Genomic DNA, 25,769 nt, shown 5'->3' on the forward strand with positions numbered 1-25,769 from the left:
AGTACATTACATTTACCCACACACACACACTAAAAAATTAAAATCTAGCTTATTTTTTTATTTGGGATGCAAAAACAAATTCACATTCAATTCTAACATTTTCAAATGCTTTTGACAGTGTTTGTAAAAAAAAAAAAATAAATAATTTAAAAAAATCTATAATTGAAATCTACAAAAAATACTAAAACATATTGCTACCCTACACTTTCATAATTACATTATAACAAACAGAAATACTGTAATTACATGGAAAAAATGAAAACAAGTTTTTCTCCAGCACTACGTGTACTGGTGGTACTTATGCACCACCGAATAATTCAACCGTTAATCACATTACATAATCTGTTATCTTATAATGATTGGGCAAATAATATTCTAAGACAATACAGAATGAATAAAAAAATACAACACTTACCTTTGGTTTGATATTACATATTTATAACAAAGAAAAGATAAGAGCGGTAATCCGTACAAAATGGCAGCAAAAGAACATGATGTCTGTTCGAAAAAAGATTTCTTCCTCGCAAGATTCATCAGCCTAGAACAACTACTGCCATCTGTTATGAAAAAACAGAGTTAAAAGACTGTTTCTAAACGTACCACCAGAATATAAGTAGTGGTTGTTGCGCTATGTATAAGTACTGTCAGTAGATAAAGAGTAAAGAAAATTGAATTAAAACCAGATTTCAAATATCAGAAGTCTACTGCTGGCATTTTTTTCTAAAGTTTTGACATAGTAATAACTAAATTGAAACTAAAGGATTAAGTATAGTTGTTTTAAGCGAAAAAAATCTCAGTTTGCGTATATTCAAACTAAGAAAAATTCTTATTTAAATGCTCATCATATTTTCTCTAATTAAAAAACTCAAACCAAATTCTTTAGCTCTTTAAAATTTTAAAATGTCAGTTTCTGTGAAAATTGTAGAAAGAATTAATGGTATTTTTATTTTTGATTAATTATAAATAGTGTATAAGATCATTTTTTCAGTTTAAGAGGAAATACTTTTAACTGTTTATTTAAAAAATGCATAAAATGGATATCAGTTTTTAATAACTGTTTCTTAAAATTTTGTTAAACTTTATATACTTTTTAAAATTTTTGTTAATAATATTTTAAATTTCAATAACCTATTTGTGAAATTTTAATAATATATTTTTTTCCCGTTTGTGTGATTGTTATTGGTTTCAGTATCAATTCCAAAGTTAGTGAAAGATGAATGACTTTTCTTTTAGTGACCCTTTGATTTCCTGTGACTAAATCCACAAAAATACACTAAATATTATAATTTTATATCTAACTAAGCAAATTTCTTTTCACTCTGTATGTACTGTGTAATAATAACTTGATAAAATACATTAAAATAATTAATATTTACTAGTATTTACTTGTTATGACTAAAATCAACATACACTGGTAAAATTTTGATTCTGATTATGTGTGTGCTGCTAACCAATTTACCAATTGATCATCAACGAATAAGATATCTTAATCACATATTAGTCATTGGTGGTCAGGTTCCTTTTGTGACGATCACACTTGTTAATGCTCATTGAAAATATTTTTGTCTGAAATACAATTTACTCTTGGCATAGTGTTTATAAACACACTGTGTGCATAAAATGTATATTGATTTTAGAAGGTTATGAATGTTTTTACTGAATATAATTTTATATTAGTAAATTTTTCAATGATATATTAATATTTTCAATGATTGTAGATACTTCAGACTTTAAAGATGTGTATCTTCGATGGCAATATATAACTGAAAGTACTACCTCTGTTTTTTCTATATAACTGTGAAGAAGTTGGGTTCAAAATATATTCTTTTTTGATATAATGTTTTGCGCTTAGTGCTTGTAGACTAGCTTCAAAGAAAATCGGGCAGGATGACAACAGACAGATCATGTTACATCTGCAAATATCAGCTGTGTTTATGTTTCTGGAAATGTAAACAGAAGGAATACTGCCATATAAACACTATTTCTTTTTACTGCCTCAGTATTGCTTGGAGGTTCAGTCACCCCCTTAGACAACTGTAGCTATGCCATAAAGACATACTAATCTGGGTCATACAGGCCTACTTAATCTGAGCATATTTTTTAAATAAATTTTATTGCATTTTTTCATGACAATAGAACACTATAATGTTGAACAGTATTGTATAATAAAATTTTGTACAATCAGAAGTTATAAGGGTTTCTAATATACAATCTCTGTTGGCTGTAGTGGCTGAAAGAATGCTTAAATGTACAGTGGTATAGAAAGAAGTAAAATGTAACAAAATCATTCAATGCATTGAATTGTTTTGCATTATATCATCTCGCTTATTTCTAGTATGTAATTTCTGGTGCCCATATTCCTACAAATTTTGTTACTTTAACCTTTTTTATGTACTGGTGCCACTGTAAGAAATAGATCTGGGAATCATGAAACCACTCTCCGACATACCTTTACATAATACTGCTCGCAGCTTTAATGTTGTAACTCCAGTCATTCCTATGTAGGTGCCTTCTGTGACCATTTTGCATATTTTATTACAAGGTAAAGGTTGTTTTCTTTAAAGTATACTGCATTTTTCTCATTACAGTGTAAAATATTGCATTCAAAAGTATGATTAATACACACTTTGTCTGCAATATGTAAAAAAGAACATGTTATCTGTATGAGATTTTTAAGTAGAGTTGGTTTTCAGTCAGGTATCAACTTTGATAATTAATTGTAAAGGTAACAACTCTATCAATAGCTCCTCAGCGGCTCATTATTTGTGAGTATGAGCGTGACAATTCCGTGTAACCCTAGCCTTCAAGGTATCACCCTCTTGGCCTTTTGGTAAGACGGGGGTCAAGATCATGGAGCCCAAGTTATATTTCCTTCTTTCTGTTTCATCTCTTCTTAGTTTTCCTTTTTTGGAGGTTGGGGCTCAAAGTGATATTCTGTTACATGACTTTATTTCAAGTTTCTTTTAAGAGAAAACCGCCTACATGTTTGCTGTGCATTGCGACTCATTGTGCCTGGAAAGGAGGGTCCTAGTAGTTGAGGGTCAAGGTATTGTTCCATGCTTGGGCATCTGCTTCATATTGAAATGGGATGCACTTAGCTGTTCTCTCTAGTGTCAATCAGTTGGTCACTTGCCCTTAGTCTCAGTGGCTTAAGGATAAGCTCACTGGAGTTCACGCTTTGGGGAAAGCTGACAATGGGGCTTCATATTATATACACAGGGGTGTTTGTGCTCCGGGGAAACCCCGGAATTCCGGAGATTTTGAACTTTGATCCCCGGAAATTCCGGGGATCGTCGTTCAAAAGAAAGTAGGAATAATAATGAATTATTTATTTTGATCTGGTTCCGGGGATCGTCGTTCAAAAGGAAGTAGGAATAATAATGAATTATTTATTTTGATCTGGGTAATTTTGTTTGCTTTGAAAGCAGAAAACGCAAGGTCAGTGTGTGTGGTGAAAACTTTTCCTTTCTTTCTCCAAAGGCAGTGATGATGCGTGAAAAGTGGGAAAAAACTTCTTTTTTGTTCTTTCATTATTGCGAGTTATGACTCATTCCCCTGGTTCTCGGACATTCTCTTCTGGATTCTTTTCGGCAAGTAGGCGCGGCAGGAAAAAAAGGGAGCGACTTCGTTCGACCAGATGTGCGATCACTTGACTCTGGGTTCAAAGGTCTTATCTCTCCTGGCGTGGCGCCAATAAGTAGAGAAGGGGGATTTTTCGCTGTATTAGCTATTTGTCATTGATCGCTTCTCAACTTTTTTTTCTCTGCTGTGTAAAATTTTCGTTTCATTTATTGATGCACGTGTAAATTTTTCGTTTTGTTTATTTAATATTTTTTTATTTATGTACGCAACAGAATTTCACTATGAAATTTCTCGATATAAATAGTGATATTATACAATTAGAAGAAGGTGTCCGGAATGCATTTAGGTAGAATTGGATTGAACGGAGAGATGGTAATGGGGATACCATCGGCACATGGTGCAAGAAAATAAATGTTGCTGGACAAGCATATTGTGTTTTTTGTAACTCACTGCTGAAGTATGGTGGGGAAGGATTCAAGGCTTTCACAAATCATTCTAAAACTGTGACGCACATAAAATATTCAAAGTGCATTAGACATTCAATGACTTTAAGTAATTATGCTAATTCAAAAAATACTGATGACTTACTGGAGACTGATGCTCGGCCATTGGATATAGTGACAAGAAAAGCACGCCAAGAGGTATTAATAACTTCGTTTATCACCGAGAATTCTCTTTCTTTCAGTGTAGCTCCCAATTTAATTGAACTCTGCAAACAGTTGAGCCACGATCAGACGGCACTAAACTTGTTGGAAATGTCCAGGACTACTGCATGTTATAAGATGAAATATGGGCTCACAAAAACTATTAAGGAAAATATCATTAAAACTGATAAAACTGAAGTGATATTGATATCACCAAAGAAATGCTCTACACATCTGATGAAAGTGGAAATCAAGTCAAGTGTACAATTGATAAATATTGGTCTAAAGTTTTTAATTTAAAAGATGATTTCACAAATGATTATAAGTATCCTACATTGGCTAAATTGGTCAAAGCCTGCCTTAGCTGCTTCCATGGCCCATTAGTGGAAAGTGCATTCAACTTAATGAATACACTTGTCACTGACTATAGAACCTCTCTTAAGATTGATTCCCTAGATACAGTGCAGACTATTAAATATGATTTAATGGCTTCTAAAGAAACCTCGTGTGAAAAATATGGCTCAAAAAATCCAATGACTGATCCAATTCACAAAGATCTCTTACTGAATATGAACAGAAGTTGGAAAACATATCATGAGGACTTAAAAACATGTATTTCAGTTGAGTCACCTATAAAAGTCTCTGAAAAACCTTCTACATTAGCAGAAAAGCAAACTGCTTCTACCTCTGCATGTGCAGTTCTCGAGGAAATTTCTTCAACTGTAAATGAGGAAAATAAAAGTCAACCTTCCTGCAATTATGAAGTTCACCACGAAAGAAAGACAAGCCCACAAACATCAGAAAATAAAAAAAAAGCAGCAGAAATTAGATAATTTTTTTTAAAGAATTAATTCAGGTAATTTAAAATATTTACATAAAATGTAGTAGTTAATATGTTTGAAAATTTACGGTTATTAATTTTGCAAAAAAAGTAATTCATTGAACTTTTATAATTAGGTCATTCAATACTTCATAATTGTAATTTTTCATTTCTCCCCCCCCCCCCCACTTCTCGAAACTCCAGAATGTCAGTAGTAAGTCCGTAAAAGTTTCAGGGGATTTTTTGGGGTCCCACAAACACCCCTGTATACAGTCCTGGTTAATCCTGGCACAGGAATCTGCATCCTCTTGTTGGACTCCCTAGTAGGTCAGGATGCCAGGTCTGCATCTTTTATTTTTTTAATATATATATATTCTTTAAATAATAATAAACTCTAATATGCAAAGAAATGAACAAAATGAAAAACATTCCTATTTCTAAAAAAAATTAAGACGGACAAATGTAAATGCTGACAAGAATAAAAATCCACGAAAATTTCTGATAATAAATTTATAAAATCCTGCGTTGGTGAGCCAAAAAACATCAGAAGGTTGCATTATGGAGATATTCTAATTGAAACAATTTCTTGAGCTCATCAGTTTGTTAACTTTCACGGTTTAAATAAACTTTGTCAAGTTGACATGAGTGTTTCAGAGCATAAGACATTGAATTACAGTCATGGAATAATCTTGGAGATTGACCTCTTCATTACAGAAGAGCAAATGATTTCTGAGCTGTCCGAACAGATTGTCTGTGCTGCTTGATAGATCAAGATGTGTGAAGATGGTGATCTGACAAATGCGAAGCACATAATCCTGACATTATGTTCACCTGATTTACTAAAATGTATTGAAGCCTGGTATTATAACCTATTACAGAGTTGCCAACTCTCCTGATTTTCGACCGCAATGTGAAATCCATGGGCACACAAAATGTAAGTCTTTGGGCATGAATAAGCAGTTGAAAATTACAAGAAAAGACAGCTCAAATCAATTCCATCAATATTTTTAATTCCAAAATCTAATCAAATAGGAAGTGTCAAATAAAAGGACAAAATTATGAAACCTCTCAGAAATCAAAAGTGCAGACTCATATAAAAGAATCAATACAGATCTTATTGATTCTGAGATGGACATTTAAAAGGGACTGGACATCTTGAAACACCTACTCCCATGAAAAACCAAGAAACAGCACCAAGAGAGCAAACATCTGACAATGGCTATCCTCATTTCATGGAACTGTTGCAATTTCTATGAAAATTATATCAGCACGAAAGATTTGACTGATGTACATTATCCTGAATACTTAATCTTGTCAGTACAGGAAACAAGCTAAGCTGCAGGAGTTTTTGTTCACTAAGAAAGACAATCTTATATGTGAGAGGAGGTGTAGGTCTACTCACTTCACTTAATTATCCTTCTCATTTGATTCCTTTAACTACAAATCTTCAAGCTGTTGCCATTCAAATAAATACAAGGATATTAGTTTGAATTTGTTCTGTTTTATTTGCCTCAAAACGACAACATCAATCAAAGAGAATTATATAATATTATAGAGCAGCTTCCAGAACCCTAGGGGATTTTAACAGCCATAGTTCACTTTGGGGAAGTAAGGACATAAACCCTCAAGGAAGACAAAATGAACAAATGATTGAAAATCATTGTCTCCTCAATAATGGACAAAATACCTATTTCCATGAGACTACAAGAAGATTCCATGTTCTTGATCTTGCTGTCTATTCTTTATCTCTTGGGTCTTTATCTCTCTTATCTGCCTTTTTATACATATAGTGTGGGAAATATAATATTTATGATAGTAATCATTTTCCTATTTTTGTAACTCTTGCATGAGAAGGAGTAAATCCCATGTCAAAAATCCTTTGTCTTTAACTTGATAAGGAAGACTGAGAGCTCTTTTCATCTCTTGCAGAGGTTACAGAAGGTAAAAGAGGTGTTCTGGTGATGTGGTTTCTGGTGTTTACTTTGGCCTATTGATGATATTATTCAAGCAGCAGCTTTCTCTGTACCTATGACATCAACAAAGTTACTAAAATTTTCAAAATCACAATGGAATACTTGATTGCCAAGAAACTCTCAGACAGCAGAGAAAAGATTGGGGAGCTTTCCATGGGTATCCCACTTTGTCAAATTGTAAAACCTTCAAGAAAAGGCCAAAGTAAGCACCAGAAAAGTAAAAAAAGTCACAGCCAGATGGATTCATGGGTGTCATATGTTTTATCACAAACAGCCTTTACACCAAGCAAAAAAGTATGGGAAAGAGTTAGAAAAGCATGTGGATTGTATAAAGACTACTTAACTTTCCTTTCTGGAAAAAGATTGGCCGTGTGATTAGCATCACTGAAGAAATTGCAGACTCTATTATTGAGACATCTGCTGTCGTCTCTTCCAGCAGCAATTATCCACTGGCATTTCTTTTTGTGAAATTTCACTCTGAGATAAATTAATTGCATTACTTTCAATTCTTCCAAGCCCGGATCTCATAATAGTGATTTACTGTGCATGAGCTAAAGACAGCTTTGTGCAAATCTGTGGGCCTAAATGGCACAAAGGTGTGAAATGCCGAAGAATCTTTTCTTTAAGTCATTGGTTGCCCTCCTCACTCTTTACAAGATTATGGAAGGAGCATACCTTCCACTCTCTTATACCTGTATTGTAACAAATTCCTCAAAATTGCCTAAAATGAGTTGTAGGGGTTGTTGTCATGGATTATTGCCTGTCTTTGCAGAAAAATGTTCTAGAGATTATTCTTACTCCTGATGGGTTAATAATGTAATATGTATACTTCATTAATGTAATATGTATAAAACATTAAGGTCAGTCTATGTAAGAGAATGGTTGTCTTCATGGAGGAATTTCTTAAGAAACTAATTCACATTTAGCTATACTTAAGTAGAAAACCAGCAAAAACACTAATGAAGGCGAAACATTTGCCGGAACTCTAATCCAAGTCAAACTACTAATATTTATCATTGGCCTTGTTGTGTTGTGGCATTTAAAGACTAAAGCAAATAAATTTTAAAAAAGCAGGTTCATAGAAATGAGTATTCTTCTAAATAAATTACTTTTTATTGCTAATGAAATATAATATTAAGTAAAAAATATTATAATTCTCAATATTTAAATATTAAAAAATATTTTTATAATAAGTATTTTTTAAATACCACTTGTATATTTTAGTGAACTCAAGAGCCATAACCAGTGTTTTCATCCTAATAGTGGAGATGCATCATCTACTGCTTTTGATGTGAATGTAAACAGATCTCTTGCAAAGTGAGTAATATATATAATTGATTAATGTTAGTCTTGTATACACATTTTGTTTTTGTTATATCTATTACAGAGTTCTCAATATATAGGGTGTCTAAGAAGATTGCCTAGAAAGTCAAGGAACTGAGAAATGTTCAGGAAAAATTTAAACTTTTTACAAAAAGCCAGGGGATTCTTTCTTTTCTTCTTCTTCTTTTTTTTTTAATATAGTTCATTATCTTTAAGTAATAAAAGCTTATGTTTGAATAATAAAGCAATAAAGAAATAATTAAATAAGCAATTAAGAAAAATTAATCATTTGAAAAAGAAAGCAAGTGAAGAGTTATTGTAATTTTCATTTTTCTTGGAGAAAGTATTTTACCTGTATCTTATATACAGGGTTCGTAATGTCCTTAACCCATTCACGATGGGCACCTCTGTTACCGAAGCGTTCTCTAGGGACGGCGTGTTGACCGGACATGTTGTCTTGTGGGGACAGGGCAGTTTGCACTGCTAAACCTAACTTTGGAAAAAAATTCGTTTAAATTAAATTTGTCATCCAATAGTTCCAATTTTTGGTACATTATGAGAAGAATATTCAAGTAGTTGTCAGAATTAATTTTAAACTTTTGTTGTTATATTTTCCTTAAAAATTTTATAAAATACTCATTTTAGAATAGGCCCACCAGCAGCCGAGTGGTAAAGTCGCTGAACACTGGTAGTTCGGTCCGAGGTTCGAATCCCGCGAATGGGCTGGCTGCAAGGGTGTTTTCGTGGTTTTCCCCATGTGTAACGTGTATACGAGCCAGTTTCCCTTAGAAAGTCCTCCACGAAGGCATCCCTCCCCTTAGGCAGATAGCAATAGTGTGCTTTGCCATAATTAATACACACACATTCTAGAATAATATGATTTTTCCTTTATCCCACAATTAAATATATATGGAAAAATATCCAAACAATCGCAGATTTTATTTAACTCAACACACAATTAAAATAAAAAAATATTAAAACTGTCATAAAAATTCAATGTGAAAACAATGGGAAAGAATACGATGAATATTTCAAAAAAGAGACAGTGTATGATATTCTTTGAAACATGGGTGTACGCAAAGTAAAATGTTGCAAATGTCACAGAAATAGAATATCAGCAAATTTGACTCATTTAGCATTTGTGTATCTTCTACGGTCAGATAGCGCTTTCGTTTTGCCATTAAAAAACTTTTGCTAAGCTATACAAAATATTCTTCTCAATGCGGGAAAAATCTAACAGTAATAAAAAAGTCTCTAATGACTCCACTATATGGGGATAAAAAAAATAAAATAACAATAAAATAAATAAATTAAGTATTCCAGAGCATAAAGAACATGTTAATTTGTTTATATGAAATGAAGCAGTAAGAGCCATCACGTTACTCAACACTAATGAATTAACATTTGTGTATATTCTTCTATGTTCAAATACGTAAATCGCAAAAATAAAAATAAAAAATACCTCAGAGCATCGAGAACATGGGCATTTGTTTATATCAAATGAGGCAGTTAAAGAGACATTACATTGCTCAACACCCATCCACGAATCTCGCATTCTGAAACAAAATACCAAAAATAAAAAAAACATTGCATAGGAATGAAGGTACATATACTTACCTTTCGATATATTTTCCCATAACAGACATACAGCTACATCTAGTGGCAACAAAAAATGCTAATTAAGCATTCTATCTAAAAAGTCAAATGTGGTACGCCCGGCCATAGAGTGAATTAAATGGCGATTCAAATATGACACACCCGGCCACGAGGTAAGGTTCGCTGCTGATGCACATATGACACGCCCGTACTGAACAGGTTAAAACTTAAAATTAATTTAAAGGGCCTTAGGTTTTATGCAATCGATTTTAGGTCCTTAAAAGTCCTTAATTTGGGCCAAAAGCGGCAGAAGGTCCTTAATTTTAATTTCCTGAAATTACTGTCTGCTTTTATGACTTCCATTTTAAGTGTGAATTAGCATTTTGGAAGAATATTTTTGGCGATTCACTGACAAATATGTATTTCATGAGTTATTTGAATTTGTTCCCGTTTCTAATATAAACGGTTTGATACTCGATTTTCTGGGCAAGAAGTGAAACATAAACATTTCAAAATTATTTCTTTTTGTTTTGTCTTTAAATAACTTTTCCCTTTTAGGGATGTTAAATCTTTTATTAAATGGCTTTAAATTTGACCATTTATCCCCATTTTGGCTATTTTAAGATCAATTTCCACACAAAATTTTTTTATTTGGATTTTTCGATGATTTTTTAGAGCATTATAACATTGTTAAATTTTATTAAAGTAATGGTAAAATGTTAAGTTTATACTTCAGAAGTAAAATAAAAATAAAGAATTTTTATTTATCGCTGTCATATTAAAAAGTGGCATTACTGTTATTACAATAAATTGAATTTGAAAAATAAACAAAGTAATAAATGCTATAAAGCACAATTTATGAAACAATTTTTAGCAAGAGAAAATAGCTATGTAATTATTGTTGCCTTCCCCCCTTCCCATGGTAAGAGATTTTTCTATGTAATTGTCTCAGAATATTCAGAATTCTCAAAATATGCTTCAATTTGCACTTTCTTCTTCAGATTCCCTCCCCCCAACCCCCCCCCCTTGCCTTTCTGCTGTAACAAAATTGGTAGGGTTAATTTTATTTTAGGATTTTGGACCTTGCAACTTAGAAAGTTTAGAAGGATTTGAAGTCAAGATTTATAAATACACGGTTCTAGAAGATTCCAGAAAAATATGATAAAATGAAAAATGTTTTCATGGTATTAACACATAATGGATATATTTTACAAGAAATTTGTGACCGGTTTCTCACTTTTGGGAGAATTTTTGGAAAAACAATAAAAACATAATATTGTGGGGAAAGGCAATGACCATAGTTGATAACACACATTTATTACTATTTACAAATATAGATTACATTAGGATTACAATTAATGAAAATGGTATACGAGCGATCGAGCGACGTCTGCTCCGCTCGCCAGCTAATCCTCGTCATCTTCCGAAGGCGGGAAACACATGCTGACGCAATGCATACGTCACACAGTAGGGAATTAGGGAATATCATGACATAACATTTCCCACATTCGGCCATCATAACCGGACAGGTGACCTCGCCTGAAGCAACATAGTATATCATCAAATTAAAAAAATTATTATAATATAGTAACATAGGTATAAGAAAAAAAAATCGATTATTGAGAATGCATGGGATGCAGTTATGGATACACCGCTCAATTTTTTCTTTCAGATTTGGGATAAAATATTCGTTGTTTAAAAGTTCTTGAGTGTGGATTACGGCGAAGTGGCCTCGTTCGTGAGCTGTTTTAATGACATTTGCCTGCATATTCTCAGGCACCACAAGTAAGACAATGCCGTTGACGTTTTTGTACAGGAGATTGTTCTTAACGAGAAAGTTATCATACGAAGGCGTTGTTTGAAGGATTGCTTTAATAGCCGTAATATGCTCGTCGGTTTCTTGTGCTTTGTGAAATTGGAGAAGGACACTGTCTTGGATAGTCATGCAACGTGGACTGCGACTGAGGGCATCCACGTGAGCCATTTTTGAACCGGTACGGTGCTCAATTTCGTAGTCAAAATCTTGGAGATATAAAACCCATCGAGCTATTCTTGAATTGAGTTCCTTTTTATTTAAAGTTTGCACAAAAGCGTTGCAGTCAGTGATAATTTTAAAATGTGAACCAAGGACGTAAATAAGGAACTTTTTTAAAGCTTCAACAATTGCAAGGACTTCGAGTTCATAACTGGTGTATTTACGCTCGTTGTCCGATGTTTTCTTTGACATGTAGTAGACAGGGTGAAAGCTGTTATCGTTCATAGATGTTTGTAGTAGGACTGCCCCCAAGCCATCAATGGATGCGTCAGTATGAATTTCGATAGGACTCTTTTGATTAAAAATACTTAAAACTGGTTGTTGAGAAAGCAAATATTTTAATCTGTAAAATGCGGCTTTCTGATCAGCATGAAATTGAAAGGGGGTGTCCTTACGAAGGAGATCACTAAGGGGTTTTGCAATGCTAGAATATGAGGGGATGAATTTCCTAAAATATCCCATGAGACCGAGAAAGCGTTGGACGTGTTTCGTACTCTTAGGTTCGGGGTAGTTAATTACAGATTTTGTTTTCAAAGGGGAAGGAAAAAGTTTACCACCTTCAAGAAATTCGATTTTTTTGTGAAGAAATTGACATTTACGAAAATTAACTTCTAGACCATATTCACTAGCAACTTTGAGTACTTGGTTGAGACGATGAATGGCCTCATTTTCATTTTTGGCGGGAATAACTACATCGTCCATGTAGGGTAAAACATAACCTTTGACAATTAAATCACGAAAAACATAATTTATAAAGTGCTAAAATACTGAAGGGCAATTTGAAAAACACAAGGGCATTCGAAGAAACTGGAATTGTCCGTTGTGAGTTACAAAAGCTGTATATGGTTTACTTTCGTCCGCTACTGGCACATAAAAAAAGCTGTTACGTAGGTCAAGAGTACTAAAAATTTGCGCGTCTTGAAGTTTATCCAAAATGTCATCAATAAGAGGAGTAGGAAAATGATCCTTAATTAAAAGGCGATTAAGTTTCCTATAATCGATGCAAACATGGAGTGTACCATCTTTTTACGCACCACGAGAACTTGACTGGCATATGGAGATGAACAAGGTTCAATAATTTTAAGTTTCAACCATTCATTTATTTGTTTGTCAAAAATTTCCCGTTCAACAAAAGGAAGGCGTCTAGGAGGGTGAAAAATCGGTTTATCATCGGATAGAATGATATTAAGTTTAATATCTGTCGTCTTTGTTTTATTTGGGACATAAGAATTCAGCAAACGTTCTGCTGCAGCACAAGTTTCTTTGGAAACATTTGAACCAATGTCAAAAGCTAGAACATCGTCATTTATTGCAAAAATGAAAGATTCAGGAGCAGTTTCAAAGCATTGCTCGGGAGGTTTTGAAAACTATATACCGTCTGGTGTAATAGTTAATTTAGCATTTTTAATTACATCACATCCTACAATAAAAGAAAATTGCATAGAATGATTTGGAACAACTCTAATATTAGCCGGAAAGTCCTGATTATCAATGTTGATAATGGTCTGAAAATAGCCAATAATAGGAATTTTCGAGAATCCGAAACCAGTTAACACTCCAGAATTATTTGAAAGTGGTGGGGAACCAAGTTGAATCCATGTGTTTTGGTTCAGTAATGTGACCTCACTTCCAATGTCAATTAATCCTGAAACTGTGCTATTGAGTATAACGACAGTTTTACGCATATTACCGTGAGAGGTTTGTACTGTATTTACTTCGGCAGGTGGAATGGAAGTCTCATTTGGGCGGCAATCCATAGATTTATGTCCTAAACAACCATAAGTTAGACACTTTGGGCCAAGAGAACGATTAGGAAAAGACTGTGAGAGGTGTCCGATCTCATTGCAGTTAAAACAAGTTTGTGGTTTAGTTTTAGATGGACCAGTATTATTAAATTTCATGTCGTGTTGTTGGTCTGAATTTTTCATCCAGTACTTCGTCTTGGGCCATTAGTCGTATTTTGAAAATTTGATGGATGAGAGATATTTGTATGTCTAGTCTTAACTACAGATTCATAAGTGCGTAGCTTTTCCTTGAATTCAGAATATGATTTTGCACCGTAGAGAATAATTTTATCGGATGGGGTACCTAATATTCCTTGAATGGTATACTGAATGACAGAAGCCTCGTCGATAACACCATCACCAGGACTTGCAATTTCGCGCATTGCGATAAAATATTGCAAAGAGCTTTCATTCAAGCGCATTTTTCGTCTTTTGAGTTGTTTATGAATTTTAATAGATGTAATTTTATCGGAGAACTCATTAAGTAATACTGTTTTAAACATGCATGAATTGAGATTCCATTGTGAAAACAAAAAAGTTTTAGCAGTACCCACAACAAGTTGTTTCGCAAAAACTAATTTTTGCTGGTCGGTAAGATTTGGGAATAATTGGAAATTATCCTCTATATTGTTGAAAAAAGCACGGACTGAATAGGAATCATTGCCTGAAAAGTTTCTGCAAGTGGTTGAAAGATCTCTCAAAATAAACCATAAGTCATGAGTCATCTCGCGAATCTCGGTGTTCGCCGTCATATAAACACTGGAGCGACTGGAATTCAAGTTTATTACTTCCGTGTCAGAAGAAACAACGCAATATGGGCTTGGCGCCATGGAGGGACGGGAAGGGGGAACAGAAGAACTTAGACCTACAGGCGTCGGTGCACTGTCGGTGTTTGAAATTGAATGATCATCATTGGATAAAAAACTAACGTCTAGGGAATTGTGAAAATCCGTCAGTGAACGCATGAAAATTTTTTTCACATAAAACATCTTTATTAGTGGAAGCTTCCAAATGCAATAAATTCGCCACTGATATAAAATCTCATAAAGAAAAATCTTTTAATAGAAGTTCTTTATGTTTTGCCAAATCAAAACTGTCCGGGAACGTGGCAAAATTTCGCATTCGCTTTCGCGAAGAATGATCAAAATCGGAATATCCGAGCACGGTATTAAATAATTTAATAACTTGTGTTGTGCCATATTTAAGAGAATTCGCTATCAATGGGATATCACCTAATTTTAGGCCCATAGTTCTTTAAACAGTAAAATAGGACAATATGAATATGAAATAGGGTTTGTATGAATGAGAATTAAACAGTAAAATCGTAATACTAATAAATTATGAACGAATCAGGGAAAAATGGGCCTACCTAACTTTGGGGCAGTCCTTATAATCCAAAATATTTCTTGGCCAATCCAATGTAATCCAAAATCGAATTTCGATTTAACGTCCAAAATCAGAAGAATGGACAAGTATCATGTAACATCATTCACATATGTCGTCCAGCTTGAAAAATATTAAATCATCATAAAGGCATGTCTTCATTCACATACATCGTCCGGCTTGAAGAAGAATATTAAATCGTCATAAAGGCACGTCTTGCCTTTGTTAGCTTTCTGAACGTCTTTAATGATTGCTGGTGTCTAGGGTTCGATTAACGCATGCACAAAAGGCACGGTCGAGCCCCCAAAATGTGGGGAAAGGCAACAACCATGGTTGATAACACACATTTATTACTATTTACAAATATGGATTACATTAGGATTACAATTAATGAAAATGGTATACGAGCGATCGAGCAACGTCTGCTCCGCTCGCCAGCTAATCCTCGTCTTCTTCCGAAGGCAGGAAACACATGCTGACGCAATGCATACGTCACACAGTAGGGGATTAGGGAATATCATGACATGACATTTCCCACAATATTTGATTTTTTTACTTCTGATCCTAGAAGTCGTTTGCTTAACATGTTTATCTTCCATTTTTTTCTCTTCTTTTCACTAAATGCTGCAAGCATGGGAAATATTAAAAATGCTTCTAATCTTGTCACATGGACAGGCATCTATGGGGAAAAAATTTATATTAATAAAGAAATTGAAAACTATCAATTTAAAAGATTCATCATGTATGTCTCAATGCATGATACACAGGGCTAGCGCTAGGCATTTTTCCATCTAATGCAATCTCTGTGGGTCCTCAATTCTGCGTCCTAGTACCTCTCTAAATTCCGCTCCTAGTGCCTGTCCTAAATTCTAAAAGTTTTGCCACTTCTAGTTTATTTTACTCTGTGCGGCAATAAATTCTAAAAATTCTGCCACACTGGCTTTGTAAACGGCCCTGATCATACATCATTTCATATTTATTCTCTATGTTCATGTTGCTAAATAAATAAAATTAGCAGCTCCTTCTATACATTCTGAATGTATATAGTTTTTAGAATAACAGAAATCTGTAATTAAATCCAAAAATTCTAAAATTAAGAGGAACTTTATTGAGGAAAGAAACTGAACACATAAAGAGAATGAAAATTATTCTTCAAAGATATGTACAGTTATTATTATATGAATTAACCATTTCTTTATAATTTCAGCCTTTACTATAACTTCTTTCCGTTTCTTCGCCAGAATGCAACCAGATTAGATAATATTTAAATTGAGGTTTTGGGATTGTAAGACGCAGCGTCTTTCTGGCCTCTGCTTTCATGCTGCATTAGATCTTGTCAGCTCTGGTAATTTGTAATTATTTGGCTTTGTGTTAGTGCTGCTGAAATTTGAATTTATTACTATGATAGAATTATCGAGACAGCTTATAATTTGAATAGTCTTTGACTTCTAGTCCACATTTTTAATTTGAATTTTACTTTTCCTACCACGAGCTGTAGTTTATTTTATTAGCATATAAATGTACTTTTATTTTCCAAATTCTGCTTAAATATTAGAGGTTTATTTAAACCTTTATCCTACTTTGTAGTTGATTTCAGACATGGCAATAATTTGCTTCATGTGTGTCAGGTATTTTGGACTATCTAACTTTTATCAGATCAAGTGAAACTGTATAGGTTTTCTGTCGAGATTTGACAAATTAGGAGGTGAAGCAGAAATTAGTGGATCACAAATTGATATGAATTAATCAAAAAGATGCATAATTATTTTGAAGTGTATTTTGCCTATAAAATACAAAGCTTTTAATGTATAATTATCCTAATATAATTTAAGAATCAATTATGTGTGTTTTAAACTGTGAAATGTCATTAGTTTGCTTTTTTACAGATTTTTTTTTAAAAAGCTTAATAGTGACCATGTAAATCTAAAATGACTAAAGATATCTAGCTACCTAATTTTATGGTTTGTAACTAATCGCTCACCATTAAAAGTTATCTCTGCATATTAAAGCGAGTCATTGCCTTTTGTTAATCCTTACTGTGGTCACAAGATACAATATAAAAATGTAAAAATTAGTGTAACAAAACAACTTATTCCCTCTGGTGTTTTAATGTCTTATTGGAACCTATTAACTGGGCTACAACTTTAGTATCTCTATAACAAAGCTACATTAACTGTGCGAGGCAGGCAACACATAACCTAACTTTAAAACTTATCAACCATGCCAACATCAGGCATTCAGGTCTGCTTTGATGAGCAGGTCTCTCGCTAGGCATGCAGCAGTGGTGGCAAAAGTCAGTCTTCTGTTAAGGATCATGCTGATTTTGACTTTACTTTTCATTTTAACCTACGCCTTTTGACATAAAATTTGCCTGCTATTTGTTAAACCTCTAGACTGATTAAGTATATGATGAAATTAAACAAACAAACAAACAAAAAAAAAAAAAAAAAAAAAAAAAAAACAGCATAAAGCTGTTTTTAAAATGTAAATAAAATGTCACTAATCTTCTTTAAAATATGTTCAGCTATTATAAGTGTAAAATATTTAATGTTATTTGATAATTTTTTTTGTTGTCAAATTTTATTTTATAATTAATTTATTAAATTTAAATTATGTTTAATGTAACACACCCTACTTATGAATCTGTTTTATTCTTAGGATGGTATTACAGAAGTAAAGTTCAGTCATAGATAATGTCTTTAATTGAATTATTCAGTTCCATTTGCTGATAGGTCCTTAATGTTTTTCATTAATGGTCCCTAAAAGTACATATTACCAGGTGCAAAAATGTGTACGAACCCTGTATGTAATTTTCTCATCCCGTGTGTCTCTTTCCCCCATCTTTTGTGTAACCAAGGTGTTCTTATTTTTAATCTTTGGAATCTCTTTAGAATTTAATTGCTCTTGAAAAATAAATAACATGGTTGAGAAGTTATTAAATTGTGTGGCTGTTCATTATATTAATAAGCACTTTTTAAAAATCCTGTGGAATTCTAAGCTCTTTTGTTTTATTTTGAAAACTGAAAGAGCAGTAATATTATGAATGTTATGTTGTTAGAAATTTCTTTTACAGAGTGAACAGTTTTTCTTACATAGTGATATTTTGCTTTAAAAACTCTTAACTTTTCTGTGAAAACTATCTAGTCTGTAACCGTGCTAATTATTAAAAAGTATCAAAAGTTTAGTTTTATTTATTATTCTATTTAATTCATAAACATCAAAACAGCAGTTTTAAAAACTCATACTCTAATGTGTATACTTTAATGTGCATCTTAAAACCTTAATACAAGGCTGTATTGGTATTACAAAATAATAGGATATACACCGATAAGCCAAAATGTTATGACCATCCCCACATTTTTCAATGAATTCATCTGGATGGCATGTGATTAAGTGGAAATAGTATTTAACTGCTGCTAGGGAAGGTAAGGAATCATTCTTGCACTTATTTTGCTAGTAATGGGGAATGGCTGCTGATCTAAGTGAATTTGATAGAATGCAAATTGTAATGGCCCAAAGACTTGGAACGAGTATCTGCGAAACTGCACAACTGATGGGTTGCTCATGATCTGCCGTTGTTAGTATTTATGTAAAGTGGATGAATAATGCTGAAACCCTCTGTAGATGCCAAAGTGTTGGGCATCCTTGCATCTTCAAAGAAAAAGGATGTCGGAGACTGTCCCGCTTGGTATAGCAAAATCAACACCTGACAGTTTGATACAATGCAGGTCCAAGTGCAAGTCGTGTGTCTCTGTTAACCAAGCGTCATTGTCAACTATGCTTATGTGGGCCCAGAAACATCGAGACTGGACAAATGGATATGTGGAAGACATTTGAATGAATCATAATTTCTCATTCATCACATCAGTGGTCGTGTCAGGGTGTGCCATCTTCTAGGTGAACAATTGCTCCTTCTTGTACAGCAAGTCATACTCAGGCTGTTGGGGGGTGGTATTTTGCTTTGTGGGGTGTTCTCATGGTTGGGTCTAGGACCCTTAGTTGTGGACTGTCTGAACATTAACTGAAGACTAATTGCACTTTTACAGGGCATGTGTCCTCCCAATTGGAATCTTCCAGCAGGACAACACCTCATGTCACCAAGCGTGAATTGTCTTTGAGTGGTTCACAGAACATAAGGATGAATTTCATTTAATGCCCTGGCCAGCTTACTCACCGGATCTTAACCCAATGGAGCACATTTAGGATGTCATGGAGCGACAGCTTAGAGCTCAAGCATCACAATGTCGGAATGAATCGAAATTGCTTCACTGCTACGTAGATATTTGGTACAACCTGTCTTCAGTCTTTTACCAAGAACTTGTGGCATCGATGCCGAGGCGAGTTGCAGCTGTTTTCCAGACCAGAGGTCACACAATGCATTATTGAATAGGTGACCATAATGTTTTGGCTCTTCAGTGTATTTTCTGGTAACTAGCTGTACTTTCTGAAAAGGTTTCTGGTTAGTAGATTTATTATGAAAATTGTCCTTTTCTTGATTATGTCTTCAGATAAAAATTTAATGCTGCAGTAAACTTCTGAATTACTGGGGTAATACTGAGGGCATTGTCTGTAATTAACTCAGTCATGATTAATGCTAGTAAAAAATACAGGAAACAGAAATATTCCACAATGTTATTAAAAGAAAAATACTATTATCAATTTGCATGCATTTTCAAGTTTATTCTTGAGAATATATATATTCAGTTAAATATATTGATTAAATCAGTACTCTAAACTAAAAGAATATATGATAAAAACAGAAGAATGATCAGAAATGAAGAAAATAAGTTATAAGTTGCACTAAATGTCAGTATTTTCTGGGGAACTTGTTCTCTCAGATTTTTCTTTTCCTTTTTATATTTTCCATAGGTACTTTTGTTTTACGCTGATGGTTTGTAATAGTAATTTTTTCATTATTCCACAATGGACAGAATTTTTTTCCCCTTAGATGGAGCCTGATTAACCTGCAGCCTAATTAATTAAGAATTGTTTATATTTTGGTTGTAATAAGTTAATTCTAAATCAGTGACAGAATCTGAATGTAAACTGGAAAAGAAACATTGCAGTTTAAAATTTAGCATTAGGCAAAAAAGCAATTTTAGGTTGGCATAGATTTTAAATAAAAGTCTTTATTTGGAGGGGGATCTAGCAAAAAAAATTTTTTTCTTTTGAGTAAGAGAGATATAGGAATGATTGACCTTGAAATGAATAGTTTTATTTATTTGTATATAAAATGAATTGTTGTATATATATATATATATTCTGCTGTTAGATTTATTGCATAAATTTTGAATTATTTTCCTGAAGTTTTATAGTTTTATATTTCATCTTATGTTCTTCTTGTGGTATTTTAAAATTTACATTTTAAACTTTTTTATCAATTTAATTCTGATTTTTTAGGTTAAACCAAGTTTGTATTTACTTACATTTTAAAGTGTTTATCAATTTAATTTGAATTTTTTAGGTTAAATCAAAGTATGGGTGATATGCTGTTTAAACTTGAATCTTTAATTGATGTGGTGCAGGACCAAAGAGGAGAAATAGAGGGTTTAAAAAGTGAGATAAAATTATTACAGCAGGACCGAAAGGGTACTGAAATTGCTGATGAAAGTAATTTATCAAAGAAGTTGGATCTTGTGATATCTCAACATCTCATTCCTGATTGTATCCTTTTAAAATGAAATTTTTTGAAAAAAAAAAAAAAAAGATATCTGTAAATTAGCTGAAAGCCGTTTTTAACCTTTTGAGGTCAGGTATTTGACACCTGTAAGTTTCTTTAAAAGATGAGGTTTTTCATAATTTATGCTTCCCCCTTTTCAAGAAGTCTCTTGCTGTTTGCAACGATGGCCCTTTTAGATAGTTTGATTTAGCCTGAAAGTTGTGCATTTCCTTTACAAAAGGAAGGAAGAACATGTAGGGATTATTGTCTAAATTGTTAGATGGCTTGATGAAGGAAAATTTAAATATGCAGTTGATTCCAAATCATATTACTCTGTGATCCGCAGAAGAGAATGTATATTTCCATTAGAGAAAATGTCATTCTATTTCTTCATATTATAAGACATACCTTATATATGTGTGTGTGTGTGTAGTGAGATTTTTTAAATAATGATTTTAATTTATCTGACCAAATTAACCCCTTCGCGCCGACTGTCACGTCTACATGCCAGCAACGAACACACTCACTTCCCGGCCGACACACAGGCGTGCCAGAGCATTTTCCCGTTCACTACCAACTGTCACGTATTTGTGCCAGTGTCCTGGAACGTTTTAAAAATTGTAATTTCTGCCACAAGATGGCACTGTATGTCCATATGGTTTCAGATACATGTACATTAGACCTTCTACTCGAAATGAGAGAAGCATGACTCACATACACATGTTTTTGATTATATAAACAAAAGAGGAAATAAATGTTTCCGAATGGCGTTGTTTATGACGTCTCTTTAAATCGCACATTATTTGCACATGGTAGTTGTTTATTTAAGTAGAGAAGTTTTATTTGCGCTAAAGCGTTGGGTATTTCGGTTTGCAGTTCAGTTTTTAGAAAATAATTAGATCTTGCTAGACATGAATTCTTTCTGTTTTTACCATTGCAATGTCGAAGCATTGAAAATGTTTAACAGAGCATGAAATAGCAGAAATGATGCCAAATATTTCAGATATTGATTCTGAAATTCTGATATTCTGATATTGATTCTGAAAGATTAACTGAAAGACATTTTCCAAAACTTTGTTCAGAAGAGACTGATAAGAAAATGAGACGACGATGCTTCGTTTGTTCACATTCCCAGAAAAATCCTCCAAAACGGCAAATGAGTTATTACGAGTACAAGGAATGTAACATAGGACTGTATGTAGATCCCTGTTTTCAAATTTTTCATACGAGAAGAGAATTTTAAGTAATATATTTAGTTTTCAGATGTATAATGATAAAAGTCATAAAATGGTGAGTAATGAAAATAAAATGTGTAAAATATGCATTTAAACAAGAAATAAGGTAATTAAAGTATATAGTATAAAAATATCTATAAAGCATAAGCCGTTTAAATACTCTATAGAGCATTATTAAACAATGCGTTGATACTTCGGAAATTTCATGGATTTATTAGGCTTAGTAGCAAAAAAGCCCCCGGCCCTGGACAGACGCTCGCGTAAGACACTGCCGGCCTCCGCGATGAGCGTGCGTTTGCGCTACCCGGCTCGAAGGGGTTAAGTGCCTTTATAAAGTAAAATTTTTCCTAAGGAAGGAATGGTTAAAAAAATAAAGGATTAACCCTGAATAAATTATTAAAAATGTAAATTGTATGGAAATGTTGAAATTTAAATTTCAGAAAAGTTAAAATTTTAAGTCTAAATGTTAAAAATATGTATGAAAACATAACGCTTAAAGAGCAAAAAACTGACAAGGAATTAAATTATATGCAAATTATAGTTCAAATGTGATTGTGTTGTACATTCTTCTTATATTTCATTTTGCAAATTTTTTATTGCAAAAAAAATTTCAAGTCAGAAGGGAGAAAATTGTGTGGTTTATATAGTTTTTGGAAGAATGGAATGAAATTACAAGATAGCTAGTTACTATCTTCAGTTCCTATTAGTACGATTCTGTGTTTTATGATGTTACATTATTTATCATTTCACAAACTCTTGTAACAGCTTTTGTATTTCTTCTTCAGTCAGTACTGTTTTAGTATATTGCTCAAAAATTAAGCAAAATAACTCCAAAACATCTCCCAAAAATCTGAAATATTTCAAAGAAACACAAGTCTCTATTTACTATTTATGAATGAGGTTATTTTCGAATCCTGAATCTGCAAGAATGATAGAGAAAACCGGATACTTAACACTGAGGCGTTGAAAGTGATAAGCGATTAAGACTGTAGGCACATCAAACTTAACAGTTCACCCTCAAACTTTCAGCATGGGAAATGGAAACAAGACATCACCATTAAAGTGGACATCCCCATCTTTTCAAACAAGGAATACTAAAGCTAATATAATGGCCATCCAATCCTGAAAAGTTTAAGCTAATTTAATTGGTTTTATTATTATTAGTCAGTTATGTTATAAGTAGGTTATCATTTTCTTTAAAAATGTGTAATATATTTTTTGGGCTTATGGGTTTTGTGGTATTTATTATTTAAATTCAGTGATATCTAGTATAGTTTATGGTTCAAAAAAGGAATTCTTATAGTTGAAATAAGGAAAAAATTATTTTATGTATGAAAAATTTTAATAGTTGAAAAAATAAAATGGCATGTTTAGAGAATAATGAGTCTCAATTTAATAAATGTATATCTAATATTACCCTTTCTTTTCATTCAGTACATAAGCAAGTATAATGTTTCTTTCATGAATACCTCGGTAAGATTTTCCATTATTGTTTCAATTACTTTATAGTATTTTAGCTCACACTTACCGGGTATGCTCTAATTTTCTTTTAGTGACATGAATATTTGAAATTATGATTTTTTTTTTTAAATTTGTTCGTACATTGCTTTATTTGGATATGCAACTCATGAGCCACAAACAAACCTTTTTTATTTGGCTCACAGGTATGATGCAATAGTTTTATATTTAAAATATAATTTTAAAGTTCAGGATGTATGCTACCAAAGAATATACACAGACTCAGCTCAGTGTTGATAATAATATAGTTGAATGGTATTCATATTTACTGCACAGATGTGTGCAAATTTTTGCATTTATTCTTTCAGCAGGTACAGAAAGAAGTGCAAGGATACACTTCAAATTTGAATTTCAAGTATGAGTAGTTGAATAATGTTTTTGTGTGTGGAATGTGGAGCATGTCATTGAGAAGACATTTGATAGATTGTGATAAATGCCATGTGATTGGGAGATGGAAGGAAAAGCATAAAGGCATAGTGACATTTGATAGATTATTTGATAAGACATTTGATAGATTGTGATAAATGCCGTGTGATTGGGAGATGGAAGGAAAAGCATAAAGGCATGTGAAGGATCATGTGAAGAATCTGGAAATGATTTAAAGACACTAGTGATGTATGAAGCGAGTCAATAATGTAACACAACAGACACTCATAAATTTAGGAATTATTGCTTAAAGGAATTGACAGCCCAGACTGCTAGGGAAGCTACAGGAAATTGACGATTCAGCTATACCGTGAGTGACAGACTGCATAAAAGAGAGCTGTTTGCAAGGAAACCCATGACTTGTGCCCCACTATCTTGGGCTGTGAAATGTTCTTGGCTGCAGTGGGGCAGAGATTTTTGTGACTGGAATACCATGGACTAGAGCTGAATTCTCTTTACTGAAGACTTCTTTTTGTACAAAGAGTTATGACATAGTACAATTTGGAGGGACCAAAACACATGTAATAAGTCAGAAAACATCTTTGAAATGTATTGGTAAGTTCATAGTATAAGCAGGCATAATTTTGAATGGTTGGATTAACTGACACATTTTGATCAGTACATCTATGAATGCTGAAAATGCAGAGATAAGGTTCTTTATCCATATGTTAAGTTCTTTAGGGTTGCAGTCGGTAACAATTTCCTCCTGATGGATGACAGATATATGCCCCCATCCTAATGACTAATTATCTTTAGAACAAAAAATTTTTGGATGAAATGGCATGCATATTCTCCAGATTTAAATCCAACCGGCTGCCTAAAATATTTATAAAATATATATATATATATATGCAATACTAAATCCAAAATCAGATATGGACCCCTGTACTGACTGTCAACAGCTCCCCCCCCCCATACTTTACGCATGCAGATTTGATACTTTTCCATAGTAAAACATGGAGAATCCTGATGTACTGCATTTTTATTTATTTGCGTAAAAAAAATTAATAATTTAATTGTGTTTTTTGCTTTTAAATCCCTTAGTTTGTTTTTACTATAGTAACAGTGGTCTGAAACTGAAGTAGAATGCATGATATAAAAAGAGCTGATGGGCCACATTTTTTGTTGAAAAAGTTTTTGAGCAAAGTAAAAATTATTTAAAATAAATTTAAAATTGTGTTTACTAAATATGTATTAAAATGTACATCAACAATAATGATTGTATTGCAAATGTTATACTTTGTAATTCAAATATATTGACAACTAAATATTAAATTCTTATGCTGATATTTCTTTCAAATGATTTAAGCATGTTTAATTAATTATTAAATAGTTTAATTTAAACTTAAAGTAAACTTTTTAACTTTTCAGAGAAAATTTATCAAGTAGGAAATAATCAGAATGCAATTTCGAAATTCAAAATTCGGTCTTCGAGGTGCCTCTGTTTGGGTAAAGAACTAAGTGTATTAAAAATTTGGTTGCTGTGGGTGTAGCCATTTTTTCACAGTGCGAGGAATATACACATAGGTCTTTCATTATTTAATAGTGGAGATAAAATGTGTGGGATGTGCTAGGATGTTGACTTGCTTCACTGCAGCTCTTTAGCTTTTATCACTGTCCAGGAGCTTTAAGGTCTCTGTTCAGCATGAATGCACTTTATTGCTGTAGGAACACTTAGACAGTCTAATACACAAGATGGGAAATCACTGTAAAACTTGCATTTTGGTCATAGATGATTGCATACTGTATTAATTCCTTCTATATATCTCTAAAAGCTATAACACCTATATT

At 33.0% G+C, this 25,769-nt stretch overlaps 1 protein-coding gene across 3 annotated transcripts in view; it reads left to right on the top strand.

Annotated features, from left to right (window-relative positions):
• The window catches only part of Ge-1 (Enhancer of mRNA-decapping protein 4 homolog Ge-1), a 140,110-nt gene that overhangs the window by 91,275 nt on the left and 23,066 nt on the right, over positions 1 to 25,769 (top strand). For all 3 annotated transcript variants that reach the window (XM_085810508.1, XM_085810506.1, XM_085810507.1), the window contains exons 17-18: positions 8,244 to 8,336; positions 20,605 to 20,804. In XM_085810508.1, the coding sequence (XP_085666634.1) occupies positions 8,244 to 8,336; positions 20,605 to 20,804 (293 nt within the window). The remainder of the gene's footprint in view (positions 1 to 8,243; positions 8,337 to 20,604; positions 20,805 to 25,769) is intronic.

The sequence above is a fragment of the Stegodyphus dumicola genome, chromosome 2, assembly GCF_044657685.1.
Source record: "Stegodyphus dumicola isolate Sdum_Otavi_A_Nest chromosome 2, ASM4465768v1".
In the NCBI taxonomy this organism is placed as follows: domain Eukaryota; kingdom Metazoa; phylum Arthropoda; class Arachnida; order Araneae; family Eresidae; genus Stegodyphus; species Stegodyphus dumicola.